This window comes from Lepisosteus oculatus, chromosome 5 (genome assembly GCF_040954835.1).
Source record: "Lepisosteus oculatus isolate fLepOcu1 chromosome 5, fLepOcu1.hap2, whole genome shotgun sequence".
In the NCBI taxonomy this organism is placed as follows: Eukaryota; Metazoa; Chordata; class Actinopteri; order Semionotiformes; family Lepisosteidae; genus Lepisosteus; species Lepisosteus oculatus.
In genome coordinates, this window is record NC_090700.1 from 500,757 (window position 1) to 522,633 (window position 21,877).

The 21,877-nt window shown below is 42.8% G+C and overlaps 1 protein-coding gene across 2 annotated transcripts; it reads right to left on the reverse strand.

Annotated features, from left to right (window-relative positions):
• Positions 1 to 769: 769 nt before the first annotated feature.
• Positions 770 to 21,864, reverse strand: gucy2f (guanylate cyclase 2F, retinal). 2 transcript variants are annotated; one of them, XM_006627856.3, is made up of 19 exons: positions 21,263 to 21,863; positions 20,047 to 20,855; positions 15,738 to 16,039; positions 14,136 to 14,490; positions 12,122 to 12,206; positions 11,845 to 11,941; positions 11,048 to 11,182; positions 10,327 to 10,407; positions 9,912 to 10,088; positions 9,666 to 9,822; positions 9,291 to 9,440; positions 8,741 to 8,889; positions 8,381 to 8,544; positions 7,029 to 7,221; positions 6,342 to 6,516; positions 5,642 to 5,740; positions 5,152 to 5,246; positions 4,756 to 4,841; positions 770 to 3,892 (listed from the first exon to the last, which is right to left on the reverse strand). In XM_006627856.3, the coding sequence occupies exons 2-19, from the start codon at positions 20,789 to 20,791 to the stop codon at positions 3,808 to 3,810; spliced, it is 3,330 nt and encodes a 1,109-aa protein (XP_006627919.1). In that variant the 5' UTR covers positions 20,792 to 20,855; positions 21,263 to 21,863; the 3' UTR covers positions 770 to 3,807. The 2 variants fall into 2 exon arrangements, with proteins under 2 accessions (XP_006627919.1, XP_015196668.1); XM_015341182.2 differs by lacking the exon at positions 770 to 3,892 and adding an exon at positions 3,903 to 4,277 and having other exon boundaries at positions 21,263 to 21,864.
• Between the last annotated feature and the right edge of the window lie 13 nt (positions 21,865 to 21,877).

Genomic DNA, 21,877 nt, shown 5'->3' on the forward strand with positions numbered 1-21,877 from the left:
GTTGTTTTAAAACAGTTTAATGTGTTTGTCTGTATGAGGTTTGGATGTAATTGCAAGCAATTTGAAAGAATGACAACATTAATTCAAAATGTGTGTCCATTATTGCATTGGACTATTGGGCAGGTTTACATTCGCTGACAGAGCTCTTTCCCCTGAGTCGTTGGGGTTTGTTCCTAATCTCACCTCAAAGGAGATTTAAAAATATGACAGAACATTGAAGCTGCTCAGGAGAATCCTGGTCTCAAAGGCAGAGCTGTCGTGTACTAATGTACAGTATTATTTAGCTTTACTACCATCTATTGGTGAAAGTGTAGTCCTACAAGTACTTCCAAAGAAACTGAATAGGAAATAAATGTATTTCAGTCTGAACAGAATAATTGCTTTGATTTATACAGGATTCCAATCCACTTTATATCTAAAAGGTTAATACGTTATGTGCAGAAATGAGAAATCGATTCACCTAAATTACTGTTCTTGTTACTACTGTCTTTTTCAGGAAAAATAAATAAATGTTAAAGGAACTGCTTATTTGCATGTCTGGATTTGCATTACATGAACATTTTTACATTATTTTCACTAATGTTAATATCATATTAATATCTCATGATGATCATTTCCATTAAAGTCTAAGGGAAGAGGCTGTTCTTACGCAAAGGCAAGCTGTTCCAACTGCAACAAGGATGTAAAAGTTCAACAGCATTGCAAACCTTTCCTTCCTCTCTAAAGTGTCCTTCAATCAAAGACAACAAGTTAAAAATTATCAGGTTTGTTTATTTACATTTCAATTTTGTGTTACACAAAGATCTAAGAAAATACACCATAAAATATAATTGTACCTTTCAAAAGTATAAAGTACACTCTAAAAATAATCCTCTAGTTATCAATATGTCTTGTATAATTACATTTTGTACAATAAAATCTAACAATTTTAACAGCATATAATTTAAGCCAGTTTTTCCTAAGAATACCCCACTGCAAATTCAGATTTATATTTGGATTTTATTTCCCAGGACCACAAGTGAGTGAGCCTGGAAGATTGCTAAATCATTTTTGAAACCTTCAAATTAGTTTACATCACTGATATATGGCTGTTTAATTCTTGTTAAGTTTGACATTGTGTATAGTTCAGAAAATAAGAGTTGTTTAACTCTTACTGTTGACATGTAGTTTAGGATTTGTTTGCATGTTTGTCTTACAAACCTAAGGATGTTTAAAAGCCCATGGTACATCCGCATAGCTGCACTATCATTATAAATATGAATTATTTTAATATGTTATTAAATATGAATTATTAAATATGAATTATGAATATAATTACTTAGGATACTTTTGTGCTTCGTATTGAGCTATCTAACAAAAACATTCATAAGATCTTTACCATTATGCCCTAAAATAGGACAGACTTAGTTTTCAAAGTGCATTAAACAAATGCAGTATCTCAGTCTGCAATATGTTCACTTGATTACATATTGCAGCTTACATGTTAACAGTGCATGCAGCAATATATTTATCTTTTTAAAAATATTGCAGACTAATTGCAGACTACAATTGCTGAAAGTACAATATGCAGGCTGTATTAAACATTTTGCAGATCTACTTAAGGTTGAACAGTTCAAAGTGATGTGTGTTCTGTAGCTGGTTTCCAATTCAGTGATAAAAATCAACACAAGGTGTTCATTTTACTTCCACTTAGATATTATGTAAAAACGACTAGTGTGAAATGAAATTCATCTCATTACCTACACTCACTAGGAGAGATAAATGTTTAATATATTTGAATTTGGAGAAAATAGAAAAAGACACTCATCAGCCTTCAGTTATTAAAAAATGTTAACACTTTTTAGTTAGTTAATAATTTTTCTATTTTACTGTCAGATTTTGCAGAAATATCTGACACATGTAAGTCAAAGGTTGTGATAAGAACTGTCCCACTTGGAACACTCATCCAGAGTGATAATCATACCACTGAGAGTTACAGAGCTTTGTATTGAAAAGATAGGTCACTGATACCCAGATGTTTGTCCAAGATTATATTTCTTTCACAAATATTTACAAAGCGACATGAATAATGATTACTTCCTGTTCGTGTTTTTGGGAGTCCAGTAAATTCCTTGTGCCGTGCCAAACATTGACCAGCTTTCTCTGAAAAACATGAAAGATTTTTAAGGGTGTTCAAGCAAAGCAATTAAGATGTTATCTTGTTCAAGATTCATAAAGGAAAAATGTTTTTAAGTTATTCAAGTATCTCTTATTATGTCCTGGGTTACAAGCCAGTTCACTGCAACTCTTGTGGATCATTTCTGATTCCTGATTTATGAGAATAAGGTGTCTTCTTACATCCTCCTGTTTCCCTGTGTCTTTTCTATGTCACAGAAAAATATCCCCTTTTTCCATGTGGGGTTAATTCCATCTCCAATTTGTCTGTTATTTCTGCCAAAGGTTTTCTTTTTTCTGCCTGTGGTCTTTTCAGGAAACATCTCCTCTTTAATTCATATTTTTAATTCTGATGAGATTTTAACTTCTCATTTGACTTTTGCTCCTCTTGCTTTCTCACAGTTTTCCAAAGCACTGTAGGAATAAACCTTTTGATACCCGTGTTTTCTTTTCAACACGTCTGCAAGCAAAGATACTTAATATGACTTTGCACTCTTTTTTATTTGGATCTTTGGAAATCATTCTTTACCAGGTCGACCCTAGAATGCACTCAGTCCCTTTCTGTTCTCTCCCTGAGAAGGATCTTTTACTCAAATAAAGTATCATAATAAACACATACCTCTAAAGAATAAATAAATAAAAACATTTCCCTGAGAGACGACTTTCTCCAACAGTTGCTGAATGACTTCCACTGATGACTTTAACAGAAAAACAAAATATTATATTAGCAATACACAGCTGAATTAACGGAGGGGCAACTTCAGTGCTTGAGAGTTGAAGTCCTATGATTTTTATAGATATTTTAAAATTAGTAACTGATTAAGATCTATAAACAGCTGACCTGAGTTCTTAACTAAAGAATCAGTTCAGTGAAGACAATAAGAGGATGTTGTATTTAGGATGATGTAGATTGTATTCCCAAGAAGAGTGGGCTGTGGAACATTGAGGGACTGGTGTTCTGGTGGTTTCATTCTTGGGCAACCTGGGAAAATCTCATGAGATTAGTAAGGTGCCAGAGTTCAGTCTCGCTGCCTGTTTCTGTTCCACTGAAACTCAGAGATGAGAGGGAAGAGAGAGCACATTTTTCTACCAGTAAAGACAATATTCCCCCTCTGTGATGTAGAATACCAACAACACTGAACATTTACATGAACTGCCACTGTTACAGTATTAAATTAAAACATTAACAAAAAAGTTGCAGTATATTTTAGTTTAAAAATGATATTCACAATAGGATTCACAAGCAGCTCTTTTGACATCCGTCTCCAGTATACAATCAAAAACACAATTGACATTACAATGATGATGAAAATGAAGTGGCTGAAGTGTTCTCACTCTTGAACGTTTTAACTTAACTCTTACTAAGAGCCACTTGGTGGCCAAAATTAAGAAAGGGAGCAGCTGCATGTTTCAAAATCCCTTTCAAAGGGGAATAATGTATCAGACTTGATTACATACTCCTATCTCCTACTCTGCAAAGCCCTTTAATTTTGTTACCGGTCTGTGTTTTTCTGCTGTGCTGGGCAGAATGGGATTAAACAGGCTGTGATCAATCCTATTAAAGTGCTCTCTGTAAGCTGCAGCAAATGGCCTCTGTCCCTTCATCACGCAGCTCCCTGGCTGGACTTCACACTCCACGTCGGTCCCCTTCTCTCAGATTTTGGGTTTGTCCACCTTCCTGTTGGCCTTTCGGAAGATTGTTTTGATCTCGTCAGTCACCATTTCCTGCCAGTTGTCCCTGAAAGAGTGAGATGCAGATTTCTGTCAGCCACCTTCACAGTGAGACAGGTACTGGTCAGAACCAACCCCAGGTGAGAATACTTTGCAAAACAGTACAAATTCAGTGCATTAAAGTCAATGGTCAAGCAGGGTCCAAATTTCCGGCCATGTTTATTGTGGGGCTTTTGGCTCAGAGCATATTTAGACCCTGTGCAAAATGTGTACACAATCAACACCACCAGACACAAACACACAATAACAACAACCTTCACAACACTGTTTTTCACATGACACCACATGCAGAGCACTACCTCCTCCTCTCCCCTTGATATCAAGCTTTTTTCTCAGCTTGCTTCCTTGCGTACTGGGCTATGTCTTCAAGAGCCAGGCCGTGATTAGCACTCCTGCAGCAGGCACAATACACAGAGCTCAGCACAAGCCCCATTTGTTAGCGGTACTAAACCCGCCAGCAAAACAAACATGGCATATCATGCCTGACACAGTCTCTCTTTTGCCTCTAGAATGTTCTTATTGTGGCTGTTAAAAGAAAAATGTTAAAAAATATCTCTTTTATATCACATTTTAGTTAACGTCTCAGTTACACTTGACTACAGCACAAATTTTAGCAGATTACATTAATGTTAATATTTATAAAATATTACATATGGTTCAGGCTGTGTTTAGGATGATGACTTTGTGACTAACATCCTGTTCATACACCTTAGAGGCTGGTGACCACTTGTGTCACCCAATTCTTACATTAAAAATGTATATTTAATTTATAAAACCTTTCAAATTGCAATGTACACAGCCTGATTTGAAGTGCTGCTTCTGTTTTTATCTCTTACACTGTCATACAAAATCCCCAATAGTAGCGTTTACCCTGGTTTGATTTCTGGAGGCTTTGGCAAAGGTTTCAGAAAGTCAGCTTTTCCCACCAGCCAGTACGTTTCTTCAATGCCCTTTCCCTACAGCAAAGGAAAAGTTGAACAGTAGGGGGAAAGGCAGAACGAGCAATGTCACAAAGCCAAGTACACATTAAGATTGATAAATCTTTATACTGAATTATTGAGTGTGTGGCCTCTTGCTGAAATGGTAAATTTATGACTTAACACAGAAATCTGTTGTGCCTGCATCCTGCATTGTTCAACGGACGTGTCTCATAGCAAGGGAAGCTGGGGGAATGGAAATCAGATCTATAACACTGTGATACAAAGGAGCTCTGGGGCTGGTAATAGCAAATGGGATTCTGAACAGTGGGACAGAGGAAGTCAATACCTTTAGCTCTGTTTTCCCTCTGACTTCTATCTGGTACCCCTCATTCAGAGACCGGAGGATCTTCACAGTGCTTTGATTAACATGAATTCTATAAGCTGAAAATAACCACAACAACAGCATAAATAACTAAAAGAAAATTTACACACACTGTATTGCAAGCTAAGATACGTAATGAAAAATAAGGGTGTGCATACTGCACATCAAATATTGAAATTGTTAACTTAGTTCTTTTGAGCTAAAGTACTTCTCAGTCACGGTGAAATTACTCCCTGTGCTGTCCTGTGTCCCTGTGTGACCTACTGTATGTGCAGCAGAGCCCCTGACAGAGAGTGGCATGAGGGGTGCCCACTGGACTGGGCACCACATGAGAGCACACTGGAGTTGCCACATGCCGGCCCAGTCAGGCTCTCGGCAGTGCCCAGTGAGATCTCTGGCGTGCTCTCCAGGGTGTGCGCAGGGCCTCCCTCCCGCTGCTGAGCGCTGTACTCACGCAGGCCGGTGGATTCCATGCGGGAGGCGGTGTTGACCGTGTCTCCGAACAGACAGTACCGGGGCATGGTCAGGCCCACCACGCCCGCCACGCATGACCCTGGGGACACGAGAAACCGGGTGAGGACCAGTAGGAGTCACAGCGACACAATGTAACATTTTCCCTGTTGTCGGTGCCTGAAAAAGTCATGTTGTCGGAAATAGAAGATGACACGCCTGTGAACTTTAAACAACAATGTTTTTATGCATGAGCAATATATAATGTGGAAATGATTTTGTGAAGTATGAAAAATATTTCTCTTTCCTGTAATAAAAATTAATGAATATAGTTGCTTACTATGAAAAAGCAAAACTAAATCAGAAATTAAATTAGCACAATAAAGGTTACAAATTCATAAGATCCCCAATATTCCTTTCATCTTATAAAATACTGACTACTGTACCCAGAGCGGATTTGGACATTCCCCTGCAGTTCCAGTAAAGCCACATTTTACAGACCACAAAAGATTCAGCATCAATTTCCTGTTCAAGATATGGTTGATCTAGACATGCACAACTTAGTTGTAAAGAGTGACACTAAATTCCTAAGCTTTCCAAGATGTTTTTGGGAGCACATCTCTGACTTAATAGCAGTACTCTGTGTGCTCTGAGCAGTGAGAGGGAGCAGAGCTGTGCAGTGAGAGGGAAGCTGTCTTCCTCACCGGAGTGTATTCCTATTCGGATCTTCACAGGCACATCAGGCATGTGCCGCATCTTGAAGGTGCCCACAGAGCTGAGGATGTTGAGAGACATGTTGGCAATCTCTGCCGCGTGCTTGTTGCCATTCCTCTTCGGCAGGCCTGAGGCCACCATGTATGCATCCCCAATAGTTTCCACCTGCAGGGGAAAGGTCAGGGGGTTACTCAAGTTTAACTTATGTTTAATCCATTATCAGTCAAAACACAAATGCTTGTTTGGCACTCTTACTTTTTTAACTTAAAGGTCTCCTAACCAATAGACAATAAAAAAAAAAAAATTGGAGCCTGTTTACCTGCTGTATCATGACTCTGAGAACTCAGAGTATTTATTGAACTTTCATTCATTGGGAAGCAATTGACGTTCAAAAGTAGACATCTACAGAGCTTAGCTTGATCAAAAATAGCAGCTTTCATTTCCTCAATAGGTAGAGGTAAAGGGAAAACTCCTCCTAACTGATGCTATAGGGCAAAGACAGACATAGATACAAGCTAATAAACAAGAAAATGTTTTTTTATTATTATATTATAGCTTTATTGTTTTATTTTCAGTAGGTGTCACAGAGCATATTTGCTTATGTATCCGTATTCACAGGTCTCTTTTGCACTACACTCAGCGGGCTGAGAAATACATGCTGTCTTCCTTCAGCTTACTTTGTAAACATCATGGTTGCACAGCACTGCATCAAAAAGCGTGTAGAGGTCGTTGAGGAGGTCGACCACCTCGATGGGCTCACTGAGGGCGGAGATGGTGGTGAAGCCGACGATGTCGCTGAAGTAGATGGTCACCTGGTCAAAGTACTCTGGCTCCACTGTGGCCCCAGTCTTCAGGGCCTCTGCAACAGAGCTAGAAAGACAGTATCAGGATGTGGAACTGACTGCCTGTATCGACATACTATTATTTACGGGAGGAGAGAGCAATAATTATTCAAATGTGGTTCAGACTGACTCACAAAACTAAGCTGTCCAGCATGGAGCACATTAAAAACTTCAGGTCGGGTGGTGTGTCTCAGACAGGGCTCCTCCAGCTGTCTGCTGTTGGCTTGCAGTGACACTGGGAGACTCACTCACTCTCCTGTAAGGCCACAGCAGGAATGGCTCTGACAGGAGGGCGTGTCAGTGGAACAGTCCTCAGTCCACGAGCTGAACTGAAGCAGTGGCTGCAAATCTGACTCTTACAAACAGTTTGCATTCCAAATGGAGGCTTGATACTGTATATGACAAATGAGTATTGTCTATTTCACACTTTCACACTAAAAACAATCTTTAATTTGACATATTTCCTGTCATGTTCCCTTGGAGACTTGCTTGATGTGTTGGTTACAGCAAGGAAACAACTCGATTTTTCCACTGACACAACAGGAACACGTTGCTAAATAGTGTGAAAAAGGACATTTGGACCTTGAGAAGATGCTCTTTTTAGCATTGTGTCTCTACCCATTTGCAACACTGTGCTGATGCCTTTCATTACAGCACTTAGTCCACCAGGTGCCTCATCTCTCTCTGAGCGCACTGAGCACATCTGCAACCTCAGCTCACTTCACAGCAGCATGGGATTCAGTCCCACGTCCCAGAGACAAACGCAGATCTGAAACTGGCGAGGGCCTGTTTTCCATGGAGCTGGGGATACTTTCTGTTTTCCTTTTGGTGCACCTCTTTCATGCACAGAAAATTAACCTATTAAAGAGTTAGTCAAGAGTAACAATAAATGATAAATTAAATGATTTACAGAAAAGATTGGTCTTTAAGAAAAATGTTAAAAATGTTGACAATCACAGATTCTCTAATGAACCTCAGCTATGTCTAATCATGTGTGTAAAATGTCACTCATTCTGTATGACTGGTTTATTACACATGAAGCAAGTATGTTTGCACCCTGTTAGAGGTTTGTATAATTATCTTCCTGGAAACAGTACATGAAATGCAACAGATCATCCAAAGGAGCACTAGAGAAGGAAATGAATCAATGTGACATTACAGCCTGTTCAATGGCTTCAGCTACTCACGGGGGCAGCATTTCAGAGAGGAGCTTCTCTGTTCTCTGCTTCTCCACCTCCAGCTCCTCGGTCCTCTCTCTGATGAGGTCCTCCAGGTTGCTGGAGTACTGCTCCAGCATGCGCAGCATCGAGTCGATGATGTTGGTCTTCTTGCCCTTGTTAATGGTCTTGAACTAGAAAGCAAAGGCAGTAAGAGAGCCCTTCTTACTCCATCAGCTTTCTCATCGGCTGTCTAACATCGGACTAGACATGCTCCACAGGCAGGGCATGACCTCTCGACGGCAGGTCTTTGCACAGCCTTCTGACATGGGAGTTTTGATGAGCTGAATGAGCAGGAGGAGCAGGAGAAGGGAGGCGTGAGGCGCTCACCTGGTCGAAGATGTCCTCGAAGGCCGGTCGCCGGTCAGGCTGCTCGCTCCAGCACTGCTTCATCAGCTGGATGCACTCCAGGGGGGCCTGGTCGGGGGCGACTGTGGGCCGGCACATCGGTGGCGGCTTCTTCACCTTCCGGATGATTTCTGGGGGAAAGACACAAGAGCCGCATGGGAGGCAGGCCACACACGGCCAGCTCCTGTGTGGGCTTGGGTGGCAGGGTCTGGAATAGGTGCCGTATATGGAAGAAAATATATTTCCCCCTTACACAACAGGTGACAAAGTTGAAAGCATTCTAAAATCTCTTTGTAAGTGTTAGTATATTGTTTAATCTATTTGTAAGTTACTTTGAACATGACCGCAACTACTGGAAACTCCAGCACCTCTACTATTACAGTTGAAGTAGTGTAGGGGTCATTAGTACTATCATAACGAATTATTCAGTCCAATTCGAAGTCATTAGTTGTAAATCGCCTGCCAATACGCTGCTCTGTACTTTGTGCTGTTGACTGACTGGACCTGGGCACAGCGCCTAGTCACTCCTTACCTGCAGGGGGGAGCCCCAGCATGCAGTAAGGGGGGCCACGAACTACCACTTCCTGCAGGATGATGGCAAAGCTGTAGACGTCCCCTTTATACGTGCCCTTCCTAGAGTTGTCCAGGTCCCTGAGCAGCTCAGGGGCTGTCCAGAACAGATCTGAAAAAAGAAAGAGCAGGGTATCAAAAATCAGGAAGATGCAGTAGCTTTCAGCTCCTGTTAAGGTGTTTTCTTTGGGATGGAGATGCCATCACACGTTACCCTGGGGGTGGGAGGTGTAGCTTTGTGTGTTCTTTGCGTGTTCTGGTAGTTTTCTCGTTCAGCTGCCAGGGCGCAGTCCAAGGATCCAACCTGCAAAACCAGCCTAGCGGTCTGAAACAGTACCTTCGGGAGGGGGCTGTGCTCTGGGAGCTTTCTGGGAGTCCAGCAGCTCGTTGTAGCCGTAGTCGGTGATTTTCAGGACAAAGCGGCCGTCCACCACGCAGTTGCGAGACTTCAGCCGCCCGTGGGGAAACTCGCGGTGGTGAAGGTACTTCATGCCCTGAGAAGATAGAACCGAGAGTGACCACCCACGATGCCTCTGACGCTTGGGCCCTGTGTCTGGACGGGGGAGACGCTCGGAGGGGGCACCTTGATGAGGTCCAGGAGGAGGGAGGACTTGAACATCCAGTCCAGCTTGACGTCATCGTTGCGCAGCAGGTCCTGCAGGCTCCCCCGAGAGCAGTGCTCCGTCACGATGGCGAACATGCTGCAGTCCACAAAGAAGCCCAGGAACGGGTTGACGTTCTCGTTGCGGAGGTCCTTCATCTGGACAGGTCAAGCACAGCACAGACCCAATGTTAGAGCTCCCTGGCAGCCCGGCGCACTCCAGCCATCGGTCAGCACTGGGATAAAGGTGCCACCCGCCTCACAGCTGACCTCCATCAGACGATGACACATGCAAGCAGGAGCAGTGTACGGGTGGTGAAAACGAGACACAAGTGTCTGTGAAGTGTCCTTAACAGTGTGAAGTGCTGATAAAAACGTTGTATGTATGCAAGCACACCTTGGTCAAAATCTTGGTCGAGCTTGGCCTGAGTTCCTTGAAGGTGCCATCCTCAAACTTTTTTAACCAGACCCAGTCTCCCTGGAAAAGAAGAAAAACTGGACTATCAGAATAACCTTAGTGATGATAAGACGTTTTTGGAGATTTTAAGAACTTGCTGAAAGTGGAACAGAACTGAACAGTTCATCAATATTCCTGAGGATACACGGATATTTGAAAAAAAGGATACAGCGCATTTTAAACCCAAAACCTAAAAGTATAAAATTACATTGTTTGTACTATTGTACAGAATTATACTCAGTGGCTTTATTTCAAAACTTCACTATTCAATAAAAGAAATCCTACACCTTATAATGAATACAGACCAATTTATGTGGGGTTCTTTAAGCCAATAATATTGAGCATCTTTAAACACTAAAGATTAAAGTTTGAACACTGTTGTACAAAGTATGTGTATCAGTGTTGCTACTGGCCCAAGAGCCACACAGTGTCCCAGTCCTCCCTTGCAGCACTGTGCACTGTGGTGAACAACACCGCCCCCTGTATCACCATCACACCAGCATTGCTCTTCCATCACTGTGGATTTAACAGCCTGATGAAGCTGCGTCATACAAGCCAAACAAGCCCTATTAATCACATCAGACATTGATGTCAATGGACAATTCAAAGTTGGCTCCTGCTTTTTAAAAAGCGGATGCATTGCGTTCCGTTGTCCACACACCTCATAAACAGCGACATTCGAGGACTCGTGTGTCGCGGCTGTGATGCTGTTGACAGACTGAGACTGTGCCATGGACTTCACACTCTTTCCCTCGATCGTGCTCTTGGAATCACTCAGGTCATCCAACGTGAGTTTCTGGAAGACACAATTAGAAGAACAGAGAGAAGTGTTGCCAGCTCCTCCTTTCGCCTTTGGCTCCCCGATCAATGAAATCCAGGTTCTAAAAAAGTTCATTTCACTGTAAACTTCCTTTATGAGATCTTCATGATCTTTATTAAAATCACTGAAGTTGTTAACAATGTATAATTGTTTTATGAAACAACTTTTACAGCTGTTTCAGTATATGAAAAACAGCTTGACTGTTAATCAATTGCACTATAAAGGCAGCAGGGAGCAGTAGTGCTTTGTGCTTTAGGCTTGTAACTGGAAGGTTGTGGGTTCAAATCCCAGGAGAGACACTACTGTTGTACCCATGAGCCAGGAACCTCACTCCGATTGCTCTAGCGAAATGCACTGCTGTATAAAAAGGAGCCAATGCAAGCTGCTTTGAATAAAATGAATTATAATACGTAAAATACTATGCATAACAGCAATAATGAATTCCCTCTTAATATGTATCCCCCTTCAACATTGCTCGCTGAAGCTTCTTGTAGCTACAGGAAAGGAAACAGGTTTGTGAGAGAGGCTGGGGACTTGACAACTCCTGAATGATTTCCTGGTTTAGGAAAGACTGTGTTCGAGTTATATTTGCTTCTTTACTCTACTACTGTGGACTGAACAAGTGCCACTGGGCTTACCCTCTTGCTCAGCTGTGGGTTGATGAAGGTGAGATCCTCCAGAGACAGGAGGATCCTGTTGGGTCCCTTCACAAGCTGGATCTGCTGGATCCTCCTCCTGGAAAACCAACGTCATGTCAGAGTGATCACCTGCCACCCGACACTCACACCCCCTCCTTTCTTTCTTAAGGAACAAAATCGTTAAGTTTCAATGCCAGCGTTAAAATGCAGCAGTTCAAACCTCCTGGACTAATTAACGTTTAATGGCGGAGGAATGTCAGAGGGGACACACAGTCACCTAATGAGGAAGGCGAGGCCCAGACCACCCACAGCCAGGAGGAAGATGAACACGAACACCAGGATCACAAAGGTCAGCTCCACCCCTGCAAGAAGAGAAGACTCCTTCAGTCCTCAATATTATCCTTTTGCTCGGTGTGCCATTCAATCCAAGCCAGTGAACAGAGAGACAAAAAGCCTTAACATGAAATAGAAACAAAAACAGAGCTCTTTCAAAATCTACACAAAGTTCATGTTTTGGTTTTTATTCTTCCCCAGATCTGAGGAAGGTTGTTTAGTAACTGTTGTGTTTTTACTGAGGGTTAATTGCTGATTAAATAACAGCTTTAATCCTCTCGTACACAAAAAAAGAACATGCAGAGTGTGCATGTTAATAGGATTTAATTTGTTTTCATTATCTATGTTCTTTTCTAATCAAATATTAGTAGAAGGACAGCAGGCACTCAGTGAGGATTATAAACAAATTGTTAAGAAATGAGAAAAAAAGACTTCAGGGTATTTAACAACAAGAACAAAATATAAAGATGTTTTATCTCACAAACAAATTGCAGCACTGAAATTGTTATTTTTGTGTGAATATCTTTAATTGAGGAAAATTGCTGATGCACCTGTCTTCTTCACTGTCAACTGGTGTGCATATGCTCTGTATACTGGGTATACAGGTACAGGGTGATTTATCAGGGACAGGAAAACACACAGGAGTGAAGCTGATACACTGGCTTCTTTCAAGAAACAGCTGGATAAGATCCTGAGATCAAATAACTACTAACTACCAAGCAAGCTGGATGGTCTAAAATTAATTCCCTCTGTTTGCTTGGAACCTTTCTTATCTTCTCATGAGTGGAGAGACCAACTGACCTGAACTGACTTACACAGCACTCTGCCCACTCTTGCATATAGCATATGTGCAGGCCCAGCTGAAAGAGGTAAATGAGCTCCATTAGAATTCAGAACCCTGAGGACTCGGACACAGGTTCCTGAAATTTTCCTAAACATGTCTGAGGTCCCCTGAGTTGACATGGGGGTCAGCACCACAGCAGCAAAGCACTCAGTCAGCTCTCTTTCAGCTGAGAGGTGGAGGTAAAGAGAATAATGACACTATAACCATTTCTGTTACATTTTGGGAGTGTAACAGATGGCCATTTTTTCAGAGTAATAACCCCATATTTTCTCTTAAAAATCATTCACAGAGGGATTACAAATTGTCAGGCCCACATCTTTCTCCAGAATGCTCCAAGTGAAGCAGTAACGCGAAATGAAATGTTCCATTTGCCTTCTCATGCTGCTACCACTGTTCAGAGACGACAGCATCTGTATGATCAGGGGGACGTCAGCGTGACCCTTGCTCCCCTGCACTTCCCCTGACTCCCTGCAGGTTTGAGCTGTAACACAGTTACTGTCTCTGCAGAGCCGCTGAGATTATCCTTGACCCACACCAGGGCACTGGTGTTTTACTGTCAAACAGACCTAAACCCTCCCAGGTCTACAAACAGTGTTTTTTCTCTAAAGACATCACTAAAAAAGGAAACTTCTTCTTCTGTTCCTACCCTTGTGTGCCTTGTGAAAGCTGGCTAAAGTGAAGTTCGGGGGCAGTGCTTCTATTGTGTGTTTCACATTTCTAGTGATTTATTGATTGACAGAAAATAATCAAAACAGGACCTTACTCAAAGGTATCGACAAAGTCAGCCCAACAGATTTCTTCGGAATGAACAGTAAAACACCAACCAGGGGACACAAGTGGAAACTGCAGGGAAGTGCATTTAAAACAGAACAGGAGGTACTTCGACAAGGGGCTGTGGCAGTGGGGAACAAGCCATGTTGCTGAAGCCAATATCCTGACTTCTTCCAAGAAAAGATGAGAACCCGGAGTGTATAAACTACTAACTACTAACTACTAACTACCAGGCAGCCCAGAAGACCCTGAAGACCCCTCTTGTTTGTAACCATTCCTCTGGCTGTACAGATGAAGGATGGCGTCAGGAAACACTTCTGCTGCTTCACAGAGAACACATTACCTCCAGTGCAGATGGCGTTGGGTTTAAACCAGCAGCTGGAGTCCGCACTGGGCGGGGAGCCTCCTGGGAAGTGAATGCGCCGGCCTGCATAACGCACGAGGTCAGAGGTCATGTCCACCAGGTAGGTGCGGTACAGCTGGCTCCCCTGCCCGTCCGTGTCCAGTATGACATAGTTCGTCAAACCCTCCCCTCGACTGTCTGTCTGGATCCTCTGGTTGAAACCTTTAAATGTCATGTTCTTGGTGAACGAGGCCAAGTTAGTTCCAGAAATCCACTGGCCAGACCTCCTGGCATTGTGGATGGCATTGGCCATGAGATAAATGCCGTTATAGATGGTTCCGAATAACGGTGAAACCTGGATTAGAAATACAAGACAAACTTGAATCAACTCCTTCTGCCAAGAAGAAAAATTAAATGAAACGTCGTCAAACGTGTCTAGATAAAATATTTTTTACTTGAATGACTTGAACTTTAAATCATAAATCTACTGCACCAATGTGGCCACACTTATAAAGATAAAAATGTTTTGTTTTTGTGCATTATGCCTTAAGTTTTCCAAACTTCCTCAGATCAAAACCCATGGCAGCAGAAAGACCAAGAAGCTCGGGACTGAATCCCTGTGCACACTGCAGGCTTGTGTGCATGTAAGCATGAGAAGGAGGACCTGCTCTTTTGTTCTCTGCATTTTCATTAGACGAAATGAATAAGCCACAGTGGTCAATAATAATAATAATAAATAATTGCTTACATTTATCTAGCGCTTTTCTGGACACTCCACTCAAAGCCCTTTACAGGTAATGGGGACTCCCCTCCACCACCACCAATGTGCAGCATCCACCTGGATGATGCGACGGCAGCCATAGTGCGCCTTATACTCAGAATAAGAGTTTCTACCAAGATCAGTCTGCACATAATTAAAAAATTACAACTAAGACAGTCCCTCTAAGGATTTCAGATTAACACATATATGAGCAGTGGTAAAAATAAAAGCAGTAACAATAATAAAAAAATTAATTGAGACTTCATCCACTGTGCAGTTGAGGCAGAACCAGCATTTGTGTGAAAACTAAAGTCCCCTGTTAATAAAGTGTCAGTACCAAGAGGAGGTCAAGTCCATTTGATAAATGTCTGTCCCCTACGTCAGCGAATGTCATCTTAGAATACAAATGACATGAGTCAGGAGACCAATGGCTTGAGAACGAGCGACTCATGATTCAGACAGGCTGGGCTTTGCAAGACTAAACAGGAGTTCTGATGCAATTGTTTAGTGTTTCTGTGAGGCCCTGATAAATGTGGCTGCCAGAATTGTTTATGTTTGGACAACAGAGGCATAGATCTCCTCTAAGTGCACTTTGTTCAGTTTATATTGCTGTAAATACAGGACTCATCAGGGGTGCTAAAACATTGACTAGCTGTGGCTCATTCATTGAAGCCATCAAAAGGCATGGCTTTCTGGAAGAGGTACACGAAGACTACTTGCACAGGCCAGCTGCAGATACACATCAGACTCAACAGTTTGACAATGCTGTCTGCTTCTCAGGTTCTCTGGCAAAAAGGCCATGAGACTGTGGAGGCTGACCAATGTCAAAAAGCAGAACATACCCGACTTGGGTCTTGAGGTGCTGTTATTTCACCCATAGCTCTGGCCTCGTTGAAGGCTTCATTGAACGACTTCTCGTCGGACTCCACAGTGATGGTGAGGACAGAGTCATAGGCCTCCTGTAGCTTGCTGTCGTTCCTCAGTAGGAAGAAGGAGCTGTTCTGGTATGGAAGGCTGTACAGGAGCGTGTCATAGGGCACGAAGACATATCTGCCACTGGTGAGGCCCATCTCGCTGGCTCTCAGCAGGAAAGCTGCCTGCTCCTGTCCTCCGATCAGTAGGGAGTGCATGCACATGATAATAACTGCAACAGAGAAAGCAGTGGCTTTTACTGGTCTTGTCATCACTTTTCAGCATTCTGGCAAATTGTTGGATTCATTTCATTACTTTTTCACAGGCATTGGTGAGGATCTGCAGCTGCACACAGACCTCTAGGTTCAGCAGATCTAAACAAATCTCAAAGCAGCTTATGGAGTTTTCAACACCCTGACAGAAGGTTTGTGTGGCAGCATTATGGCATCAATTAAAAAATGTTTCTAGTACTAACACAGTTTCTGTTGGTGGGGGGTTGTTAGGGGAGGCTGGATTTAATTTAAGCAGATTTCATTTTTTTGTGCAATGAGACATCTTATCTTAGCAGGTAACACTTACAGCCACACAGAGACTGAAAATGCATTAAGAACCTTTTCCTCAGTTTTCAGTTTAGTTGTTTTAGTACCACTGGTGGGTGAGATAGTCCTGAATCAGGCATTGTGGTCTTCACAGGTCAGATTCAAACAGATTTAAAATGGGGATCCCCTCCATCCTCACCAGTGTGCAGCCCCACCTGGATGATGTGACGGCAGCCACAGTGCGCCAGATCGCTCATCACACATCAGCTATTAGTGGGGAGGAGAACAGAGTAACGAAGCCAGTAAAGAGATGGGGATTATTAGGAGGCCATGATTGTTAAAGGCCAATGGGAAATTTGGCCAGGACGCCAGGGTTACAGCCCTACTCTTTTCAAGAAATGGGATTTTTAATGACCATAGAGAGTCAGGACCTCGGTTTTACGTCTCATCCACAAACCGGTGTCTTTTTACAGTATAGTGTCCCCGTCACTATACTGGGGCACTAGGACCCACATAAACCGCAGGGTGAGCGCCCCCTGCTGGCCCCACTAACACCTCTTCCAGCAGCAACCTTAGTTTTTCCCAGGAGGTCTCCCATCCACATACTGACCAGGTTCACACCTGCAGAGCTTCAGTGAGCTGCCAGTTGAGTGTTGCAGGTTGATACGGCTGCTGGTTAAAAATATATTTCAATAATCCTGTAAGCACTTGTACCAATTAGCACAGTCACGTGTCCTGGGTAGCAGAAACCAATGGTGATTGTCTTCCTTGTGATGCCTTAAGTGTCTGATTGTGAGGAGATGCTTTTCTCCACAGCATGTGTGGCACTGAAACACCCTATTTCCTGGCAGTCTCCTGCAGAACAGAGACCGTAATGCCGTAATGACCATGGTGTGGCCACTTGAGGTCACCAAAGAGACACTGTTCTCTTGCAAGTATATCGTCTACACCTCTTGTGAATTGTTTAAATGAGCTGCTAAAATGAATGACTTAAAAGGTGGAATGTGTTTATATAAAAAAGATAATCTTTTAGAGCAGTTTGAGTAAGGTTGGTAGACCAGCTCTGGAGCTGGGGGCTGGCTTGACATTTTGTAAATGAGTGTCAGGCTTTGCCCAAAGAAACCTTTTGTGTATTTTGCTTCAGCTTTAAATAATAAATCGGGAATGGGCCTGGTGTGCAGACTGTTGTTCTTGCAAAGCCTTCCTAAGTATCTTCCTTTATCGGTGATCGTTTATAATATTATTCGACTACGCCAATAACAGTGCACCACCATCATGGCCCAGCATAGTTTTCACTTTTGAGTTTTGAAAACCAAAAGGCACAACAAAGCTAATAAAATGTACTCTCCAGTTCAGTTCTGTTGGACTTCAGTGCCAGCGAAAATACTGCTATATTCCCCTTGCTTCCAACAGACTGGAGAGTTGACATATCTGGTGCTGCTCTCTGGTGGTTCAGCTCTCATATCTCTCTGGGTGGGTTTAAGTCTGCTGCTTAGCCAGGCTTGTCTGACGCCTGTCTGGGTTCCACACCTGGTCCTGTTCTGTGTGGTTTATTCATGCTTCACTTCTGTGGCATTTTGCAGCCTCATGGTATGAAACTCAGTCTTTAAACTGATCATATTCATATTTATGTTCAAACCACCACTGACACTGAAGTGACTGCATTTGTGCAAGTAAATTGTAAAACTGATATTATACTTCAGATGGAACATAATTTTTGCAGCTGAGGTAAATTTACTAGGTTTTCTGCATCCAATGCAAGAATCAAAAAGTCTTAGTATACAGTAGCTATCAATGATTTTTGAATTGATTAACGTGATAAAGTGAAAGGTTCTGGAAGCATTTATGGCCTTAGTTTGAACTCAAAATGTTTCATTTGCATGTCCAGCACATCACTATTGTCTGTCAATATCTGCTGCAGAGAAAGTAGTTCATGTTTGTGTTTCATCCAGACTTGTTTGCTGTGATGCACTGCATGCCAAGTTGTCATAGAGCACTTTACTACAACCCAGGTGTCCTGAGAACGCAGCATCTCCAGTCTGGAGCTTGGTCTTATTCTAGTGGAAATACAGCGAGACTATGAATCTGTGAGAGAGCCCACATCTGCTGTGCGCCCAACCTGAGGAAGACTCTTCCCTGTAAGATCAGACCTCCCCAGTCCCTGCCTCTTTTCATATCTCACTGCAAATAGAACTTTGGTATAAACTGACATTCACATTGATTTTATTACATCTATTATCTGATATATACTGATACTTTTTGTTGAATTTTTGTTTAGATTTTACATTTTGGTCCTTAAAGAACGATTGTACAATATTATTCATTTTTATGAAAGGCAGATAATCAATAAAGTTTAATTAATTCTAACAATTTCTTTCTTCTCTTGGAGGAACTTGAACTAATTGACCTTGACACTCAGGTGATTGCTCTCCACTTTTCTCAATGAGTTTACCCTTGCTAATTCCTCCCGGGTTCCCAGGCACTGTGGTGTGTCACACACTCCGTGGAGAAGGCTCTGGGCTCTGCAGGGCACAATACTGTGCACAGGGGGTATCTGCACTGCAGTGATGAGTAATTAGTCAGATCACCATGTGCCTGGAGAGAATGTCAGCTTCAGAAATCTTCAACCCATTCTCCGTGTTAGTTCTGAAACAGGCAAGAGCTGTTGCTTGATTTCATATGCATTTGTTATGTCAACTCACCAGACTCACACTGGTCTGCAATAATGTGTTTACAGTATAATCGTGAGCCTGGCATTCAAGGCAATCAGATTGTGTACTTCTTGACACCTGTACTTCTTGACACCTGTTTTGCCTTTGCTGAAGTGTCAGACATTCTGAAAAGGGTATCCTCCTTGATTGAGTCTAAATTGTCTTAGCTGATGTCAAAGCTTTGTTCCTCACTCACAGTAGTGATGCCAAATCACTACTTTGTTCCTCACTCACAGTAGTGATTTCAAGAAAAAAACACAATCTGGGAAAATCACACCTACTCTTTAGCAAGACCACAAAAACTAATTTTCTGTTATTTAACTTCTTGAATGATTAAGTAGGATACCTCTAAGTCATAAAGATGAGGGAAAGCAATATATTGTTATGTCCTACATTTACCTAATTAAGATTAGGATTACCATAGCTATACCATAACTGATGTTAAGGAGAACATGTGGGTTGAGAAAGTAATTAGGAACAAATTGCAAAAATTGTTTGCCTCAAAATCACATTTACTATTTTAAAGAAAGTTTTCTAAACGTATCGTATTGCAACCTTCACTCGCCAAACTCTTTATTCTTAGTTTTATTAACTAATATATTTATATATTTTAAGAACTTTCCAACCTGACAATTGTCTTGTCACAATTTCAATGAGAAATACGGCTCCAGTTTTCAGCAATGGCAACTGGTCCCACAATTTTATTCTTTGCCATCCAACACAAACCACAGTGGTCTGTCAGCATCGTGCTCAGCTGTGCCGTGGAAGTCTTTCTCATCTAATTAATTAAAAGGGGCATGTCCTGGGTGCATGTATTTTCTTTAAAATATTGTTATGTAAATACAACCCTCGCTTGTATTCACACATTAGCAGCAAATGATTTAAAACGTTTAAAGACTTAACGAAAGTCTGCATGAATGAGCACCTCTGCTTAAGCACTCCAGGCTCATCACGACAGTGACACACCTTGCCGGCCAGAGCACACTTACTTTTTAACTCTCCAGCTGCTTGAATTTTCTGCAGCGCCTGTTCGATCCCCTGGGTCCCTTCTCCCACGGACGTTACGATGCCCACAGGAAGCCCGAGGCTCCGGAGCGAGTTGGCCACTTTACTGGCTGTGTCCACCCATATATCCTCGTTGGACGAGACAATGCCGATGTTGGCCCAGCTGAAGTGCCGCATCACATTGAAGAGCACCCGTGTGGGCGAGGGCAGGGTGCGGGCAAAGGTGGGGTAGCTCTGGATCTTGTCCAGCTCGTAGTTGATGCAGGCCCAGGAGAAGATGGCCTTGTCCCAGTTCTTGCCCAGCAGCGTGGCCGCGTCGCAGTATCCAGGATTCAAAGGGCCCACGAAGGCGGAGGTGAGTTTCTCGTACTCCACAAACCCCGTCAGAGCCTTGGAGGTCTCGCACGCCTCCTCCAGGACCACGAAGTCCAACCTGCACCCCAAGTCCAGGGTGACGTCACTGTTGATCCGGCTCACCGCCAGCGCAGCGGCCTCACTGGGAAGAGCTTTCAAGAACAGCGGGTCGCAGCTCCAGGGCCCCAGGACCCCCACTTTGAAGACGAGGCATTGCACGCTGGAGGGGAGCACCAGTACCCCCAAGAGGGCCCAGAGCACACAACTGGAGAATGGCAGGGCTGGGAAGGAAGGGGTGCTTCTCAGGGGGGGCCACCGGGGGTGGTGAGATATCGCCAACAGAAAGCCTCTAGCATGGACCGCGATCTTTCGCATTGTCCCCCGAGCGTGCCCAGATCCAGAAGGAGGGTGATTCAAAGCCTTAGAGAAGGAGACTCCTCTGTAAAAGAGAGCAGGTGGGTTTATCAGCGAGCCTTGCAAGCTCACAGAGACACTGCAGGTCCTGCCTAGTGGAAACGCACACAAGCACACAAGCTCCATGTCTGAGAAACTCCTGCCTGCATCCACACACAGACTTCAATACTTCAGTCCCAATGGTTCTAACTGTTTTCTGCACCTTAGCATTAATTTCTGTTCATTCAAGTTTGTTGAAGATAAATAGCCATCTATTCTGTCACCAGCAGGAGGATTCTATTACAAGAATGTAACTGGCATCAGTAATTTCAAGAATCTGTCAGACTTTCAAAAGGCCAAAACTGTGAAGAAGCAGAAATAAAGTGAAAACTTTATTATTATTATTATTATTATTATTATTATTATTATTATTATTATTATTAGGTCACTTACCATCTTCTGGACTGGTTAGAGGTTTGATTCAGGAAAAATACATCTTAAGTAGCTGTCCTGCACACGTATATTTCGTATCTCCTTCGTCGCTGGCCTTCTTTACAAAGAATTGAGGCGTTTGACTCCCATGTCCTTAACATTCCCCAAACATGCCGACACTACAAAGTTCACCTTCACGCAAAAACACCTCTCAACACAACTCACAACCGGTGCTGGATAAACATGACAGCCGGGAAGGGCTTCTCGGAGCGTGTGAAATGGAAGGAGATGGTTTGTTGCGTCGTCAGAGCCCGAGGTTAGAGGCAACTTCAGCACTTGGGAGACCAACGAACTTCAGACGCATTTTTTGCGGATATGGTACACCACGATGCCTACTGCGACAACTAGCGAGCGACTGCAACATTTTGACAGCTTGTTCAATTTATTTGATAGTATTTTCACATTTTCTCGTCTTCAACAAATGTATTCCTCGGAATTATTGCAGTAGCGGGTCGGGATCACACATATCCTTTCAAGTCCTTACAATGTGACCTGCGGTCGAGCTGCAGGAGGGACACGCAGACCTAATCCATATCTGTCCAGGTAGATTGTAAGAGGATTGCATTTCTACGTTGG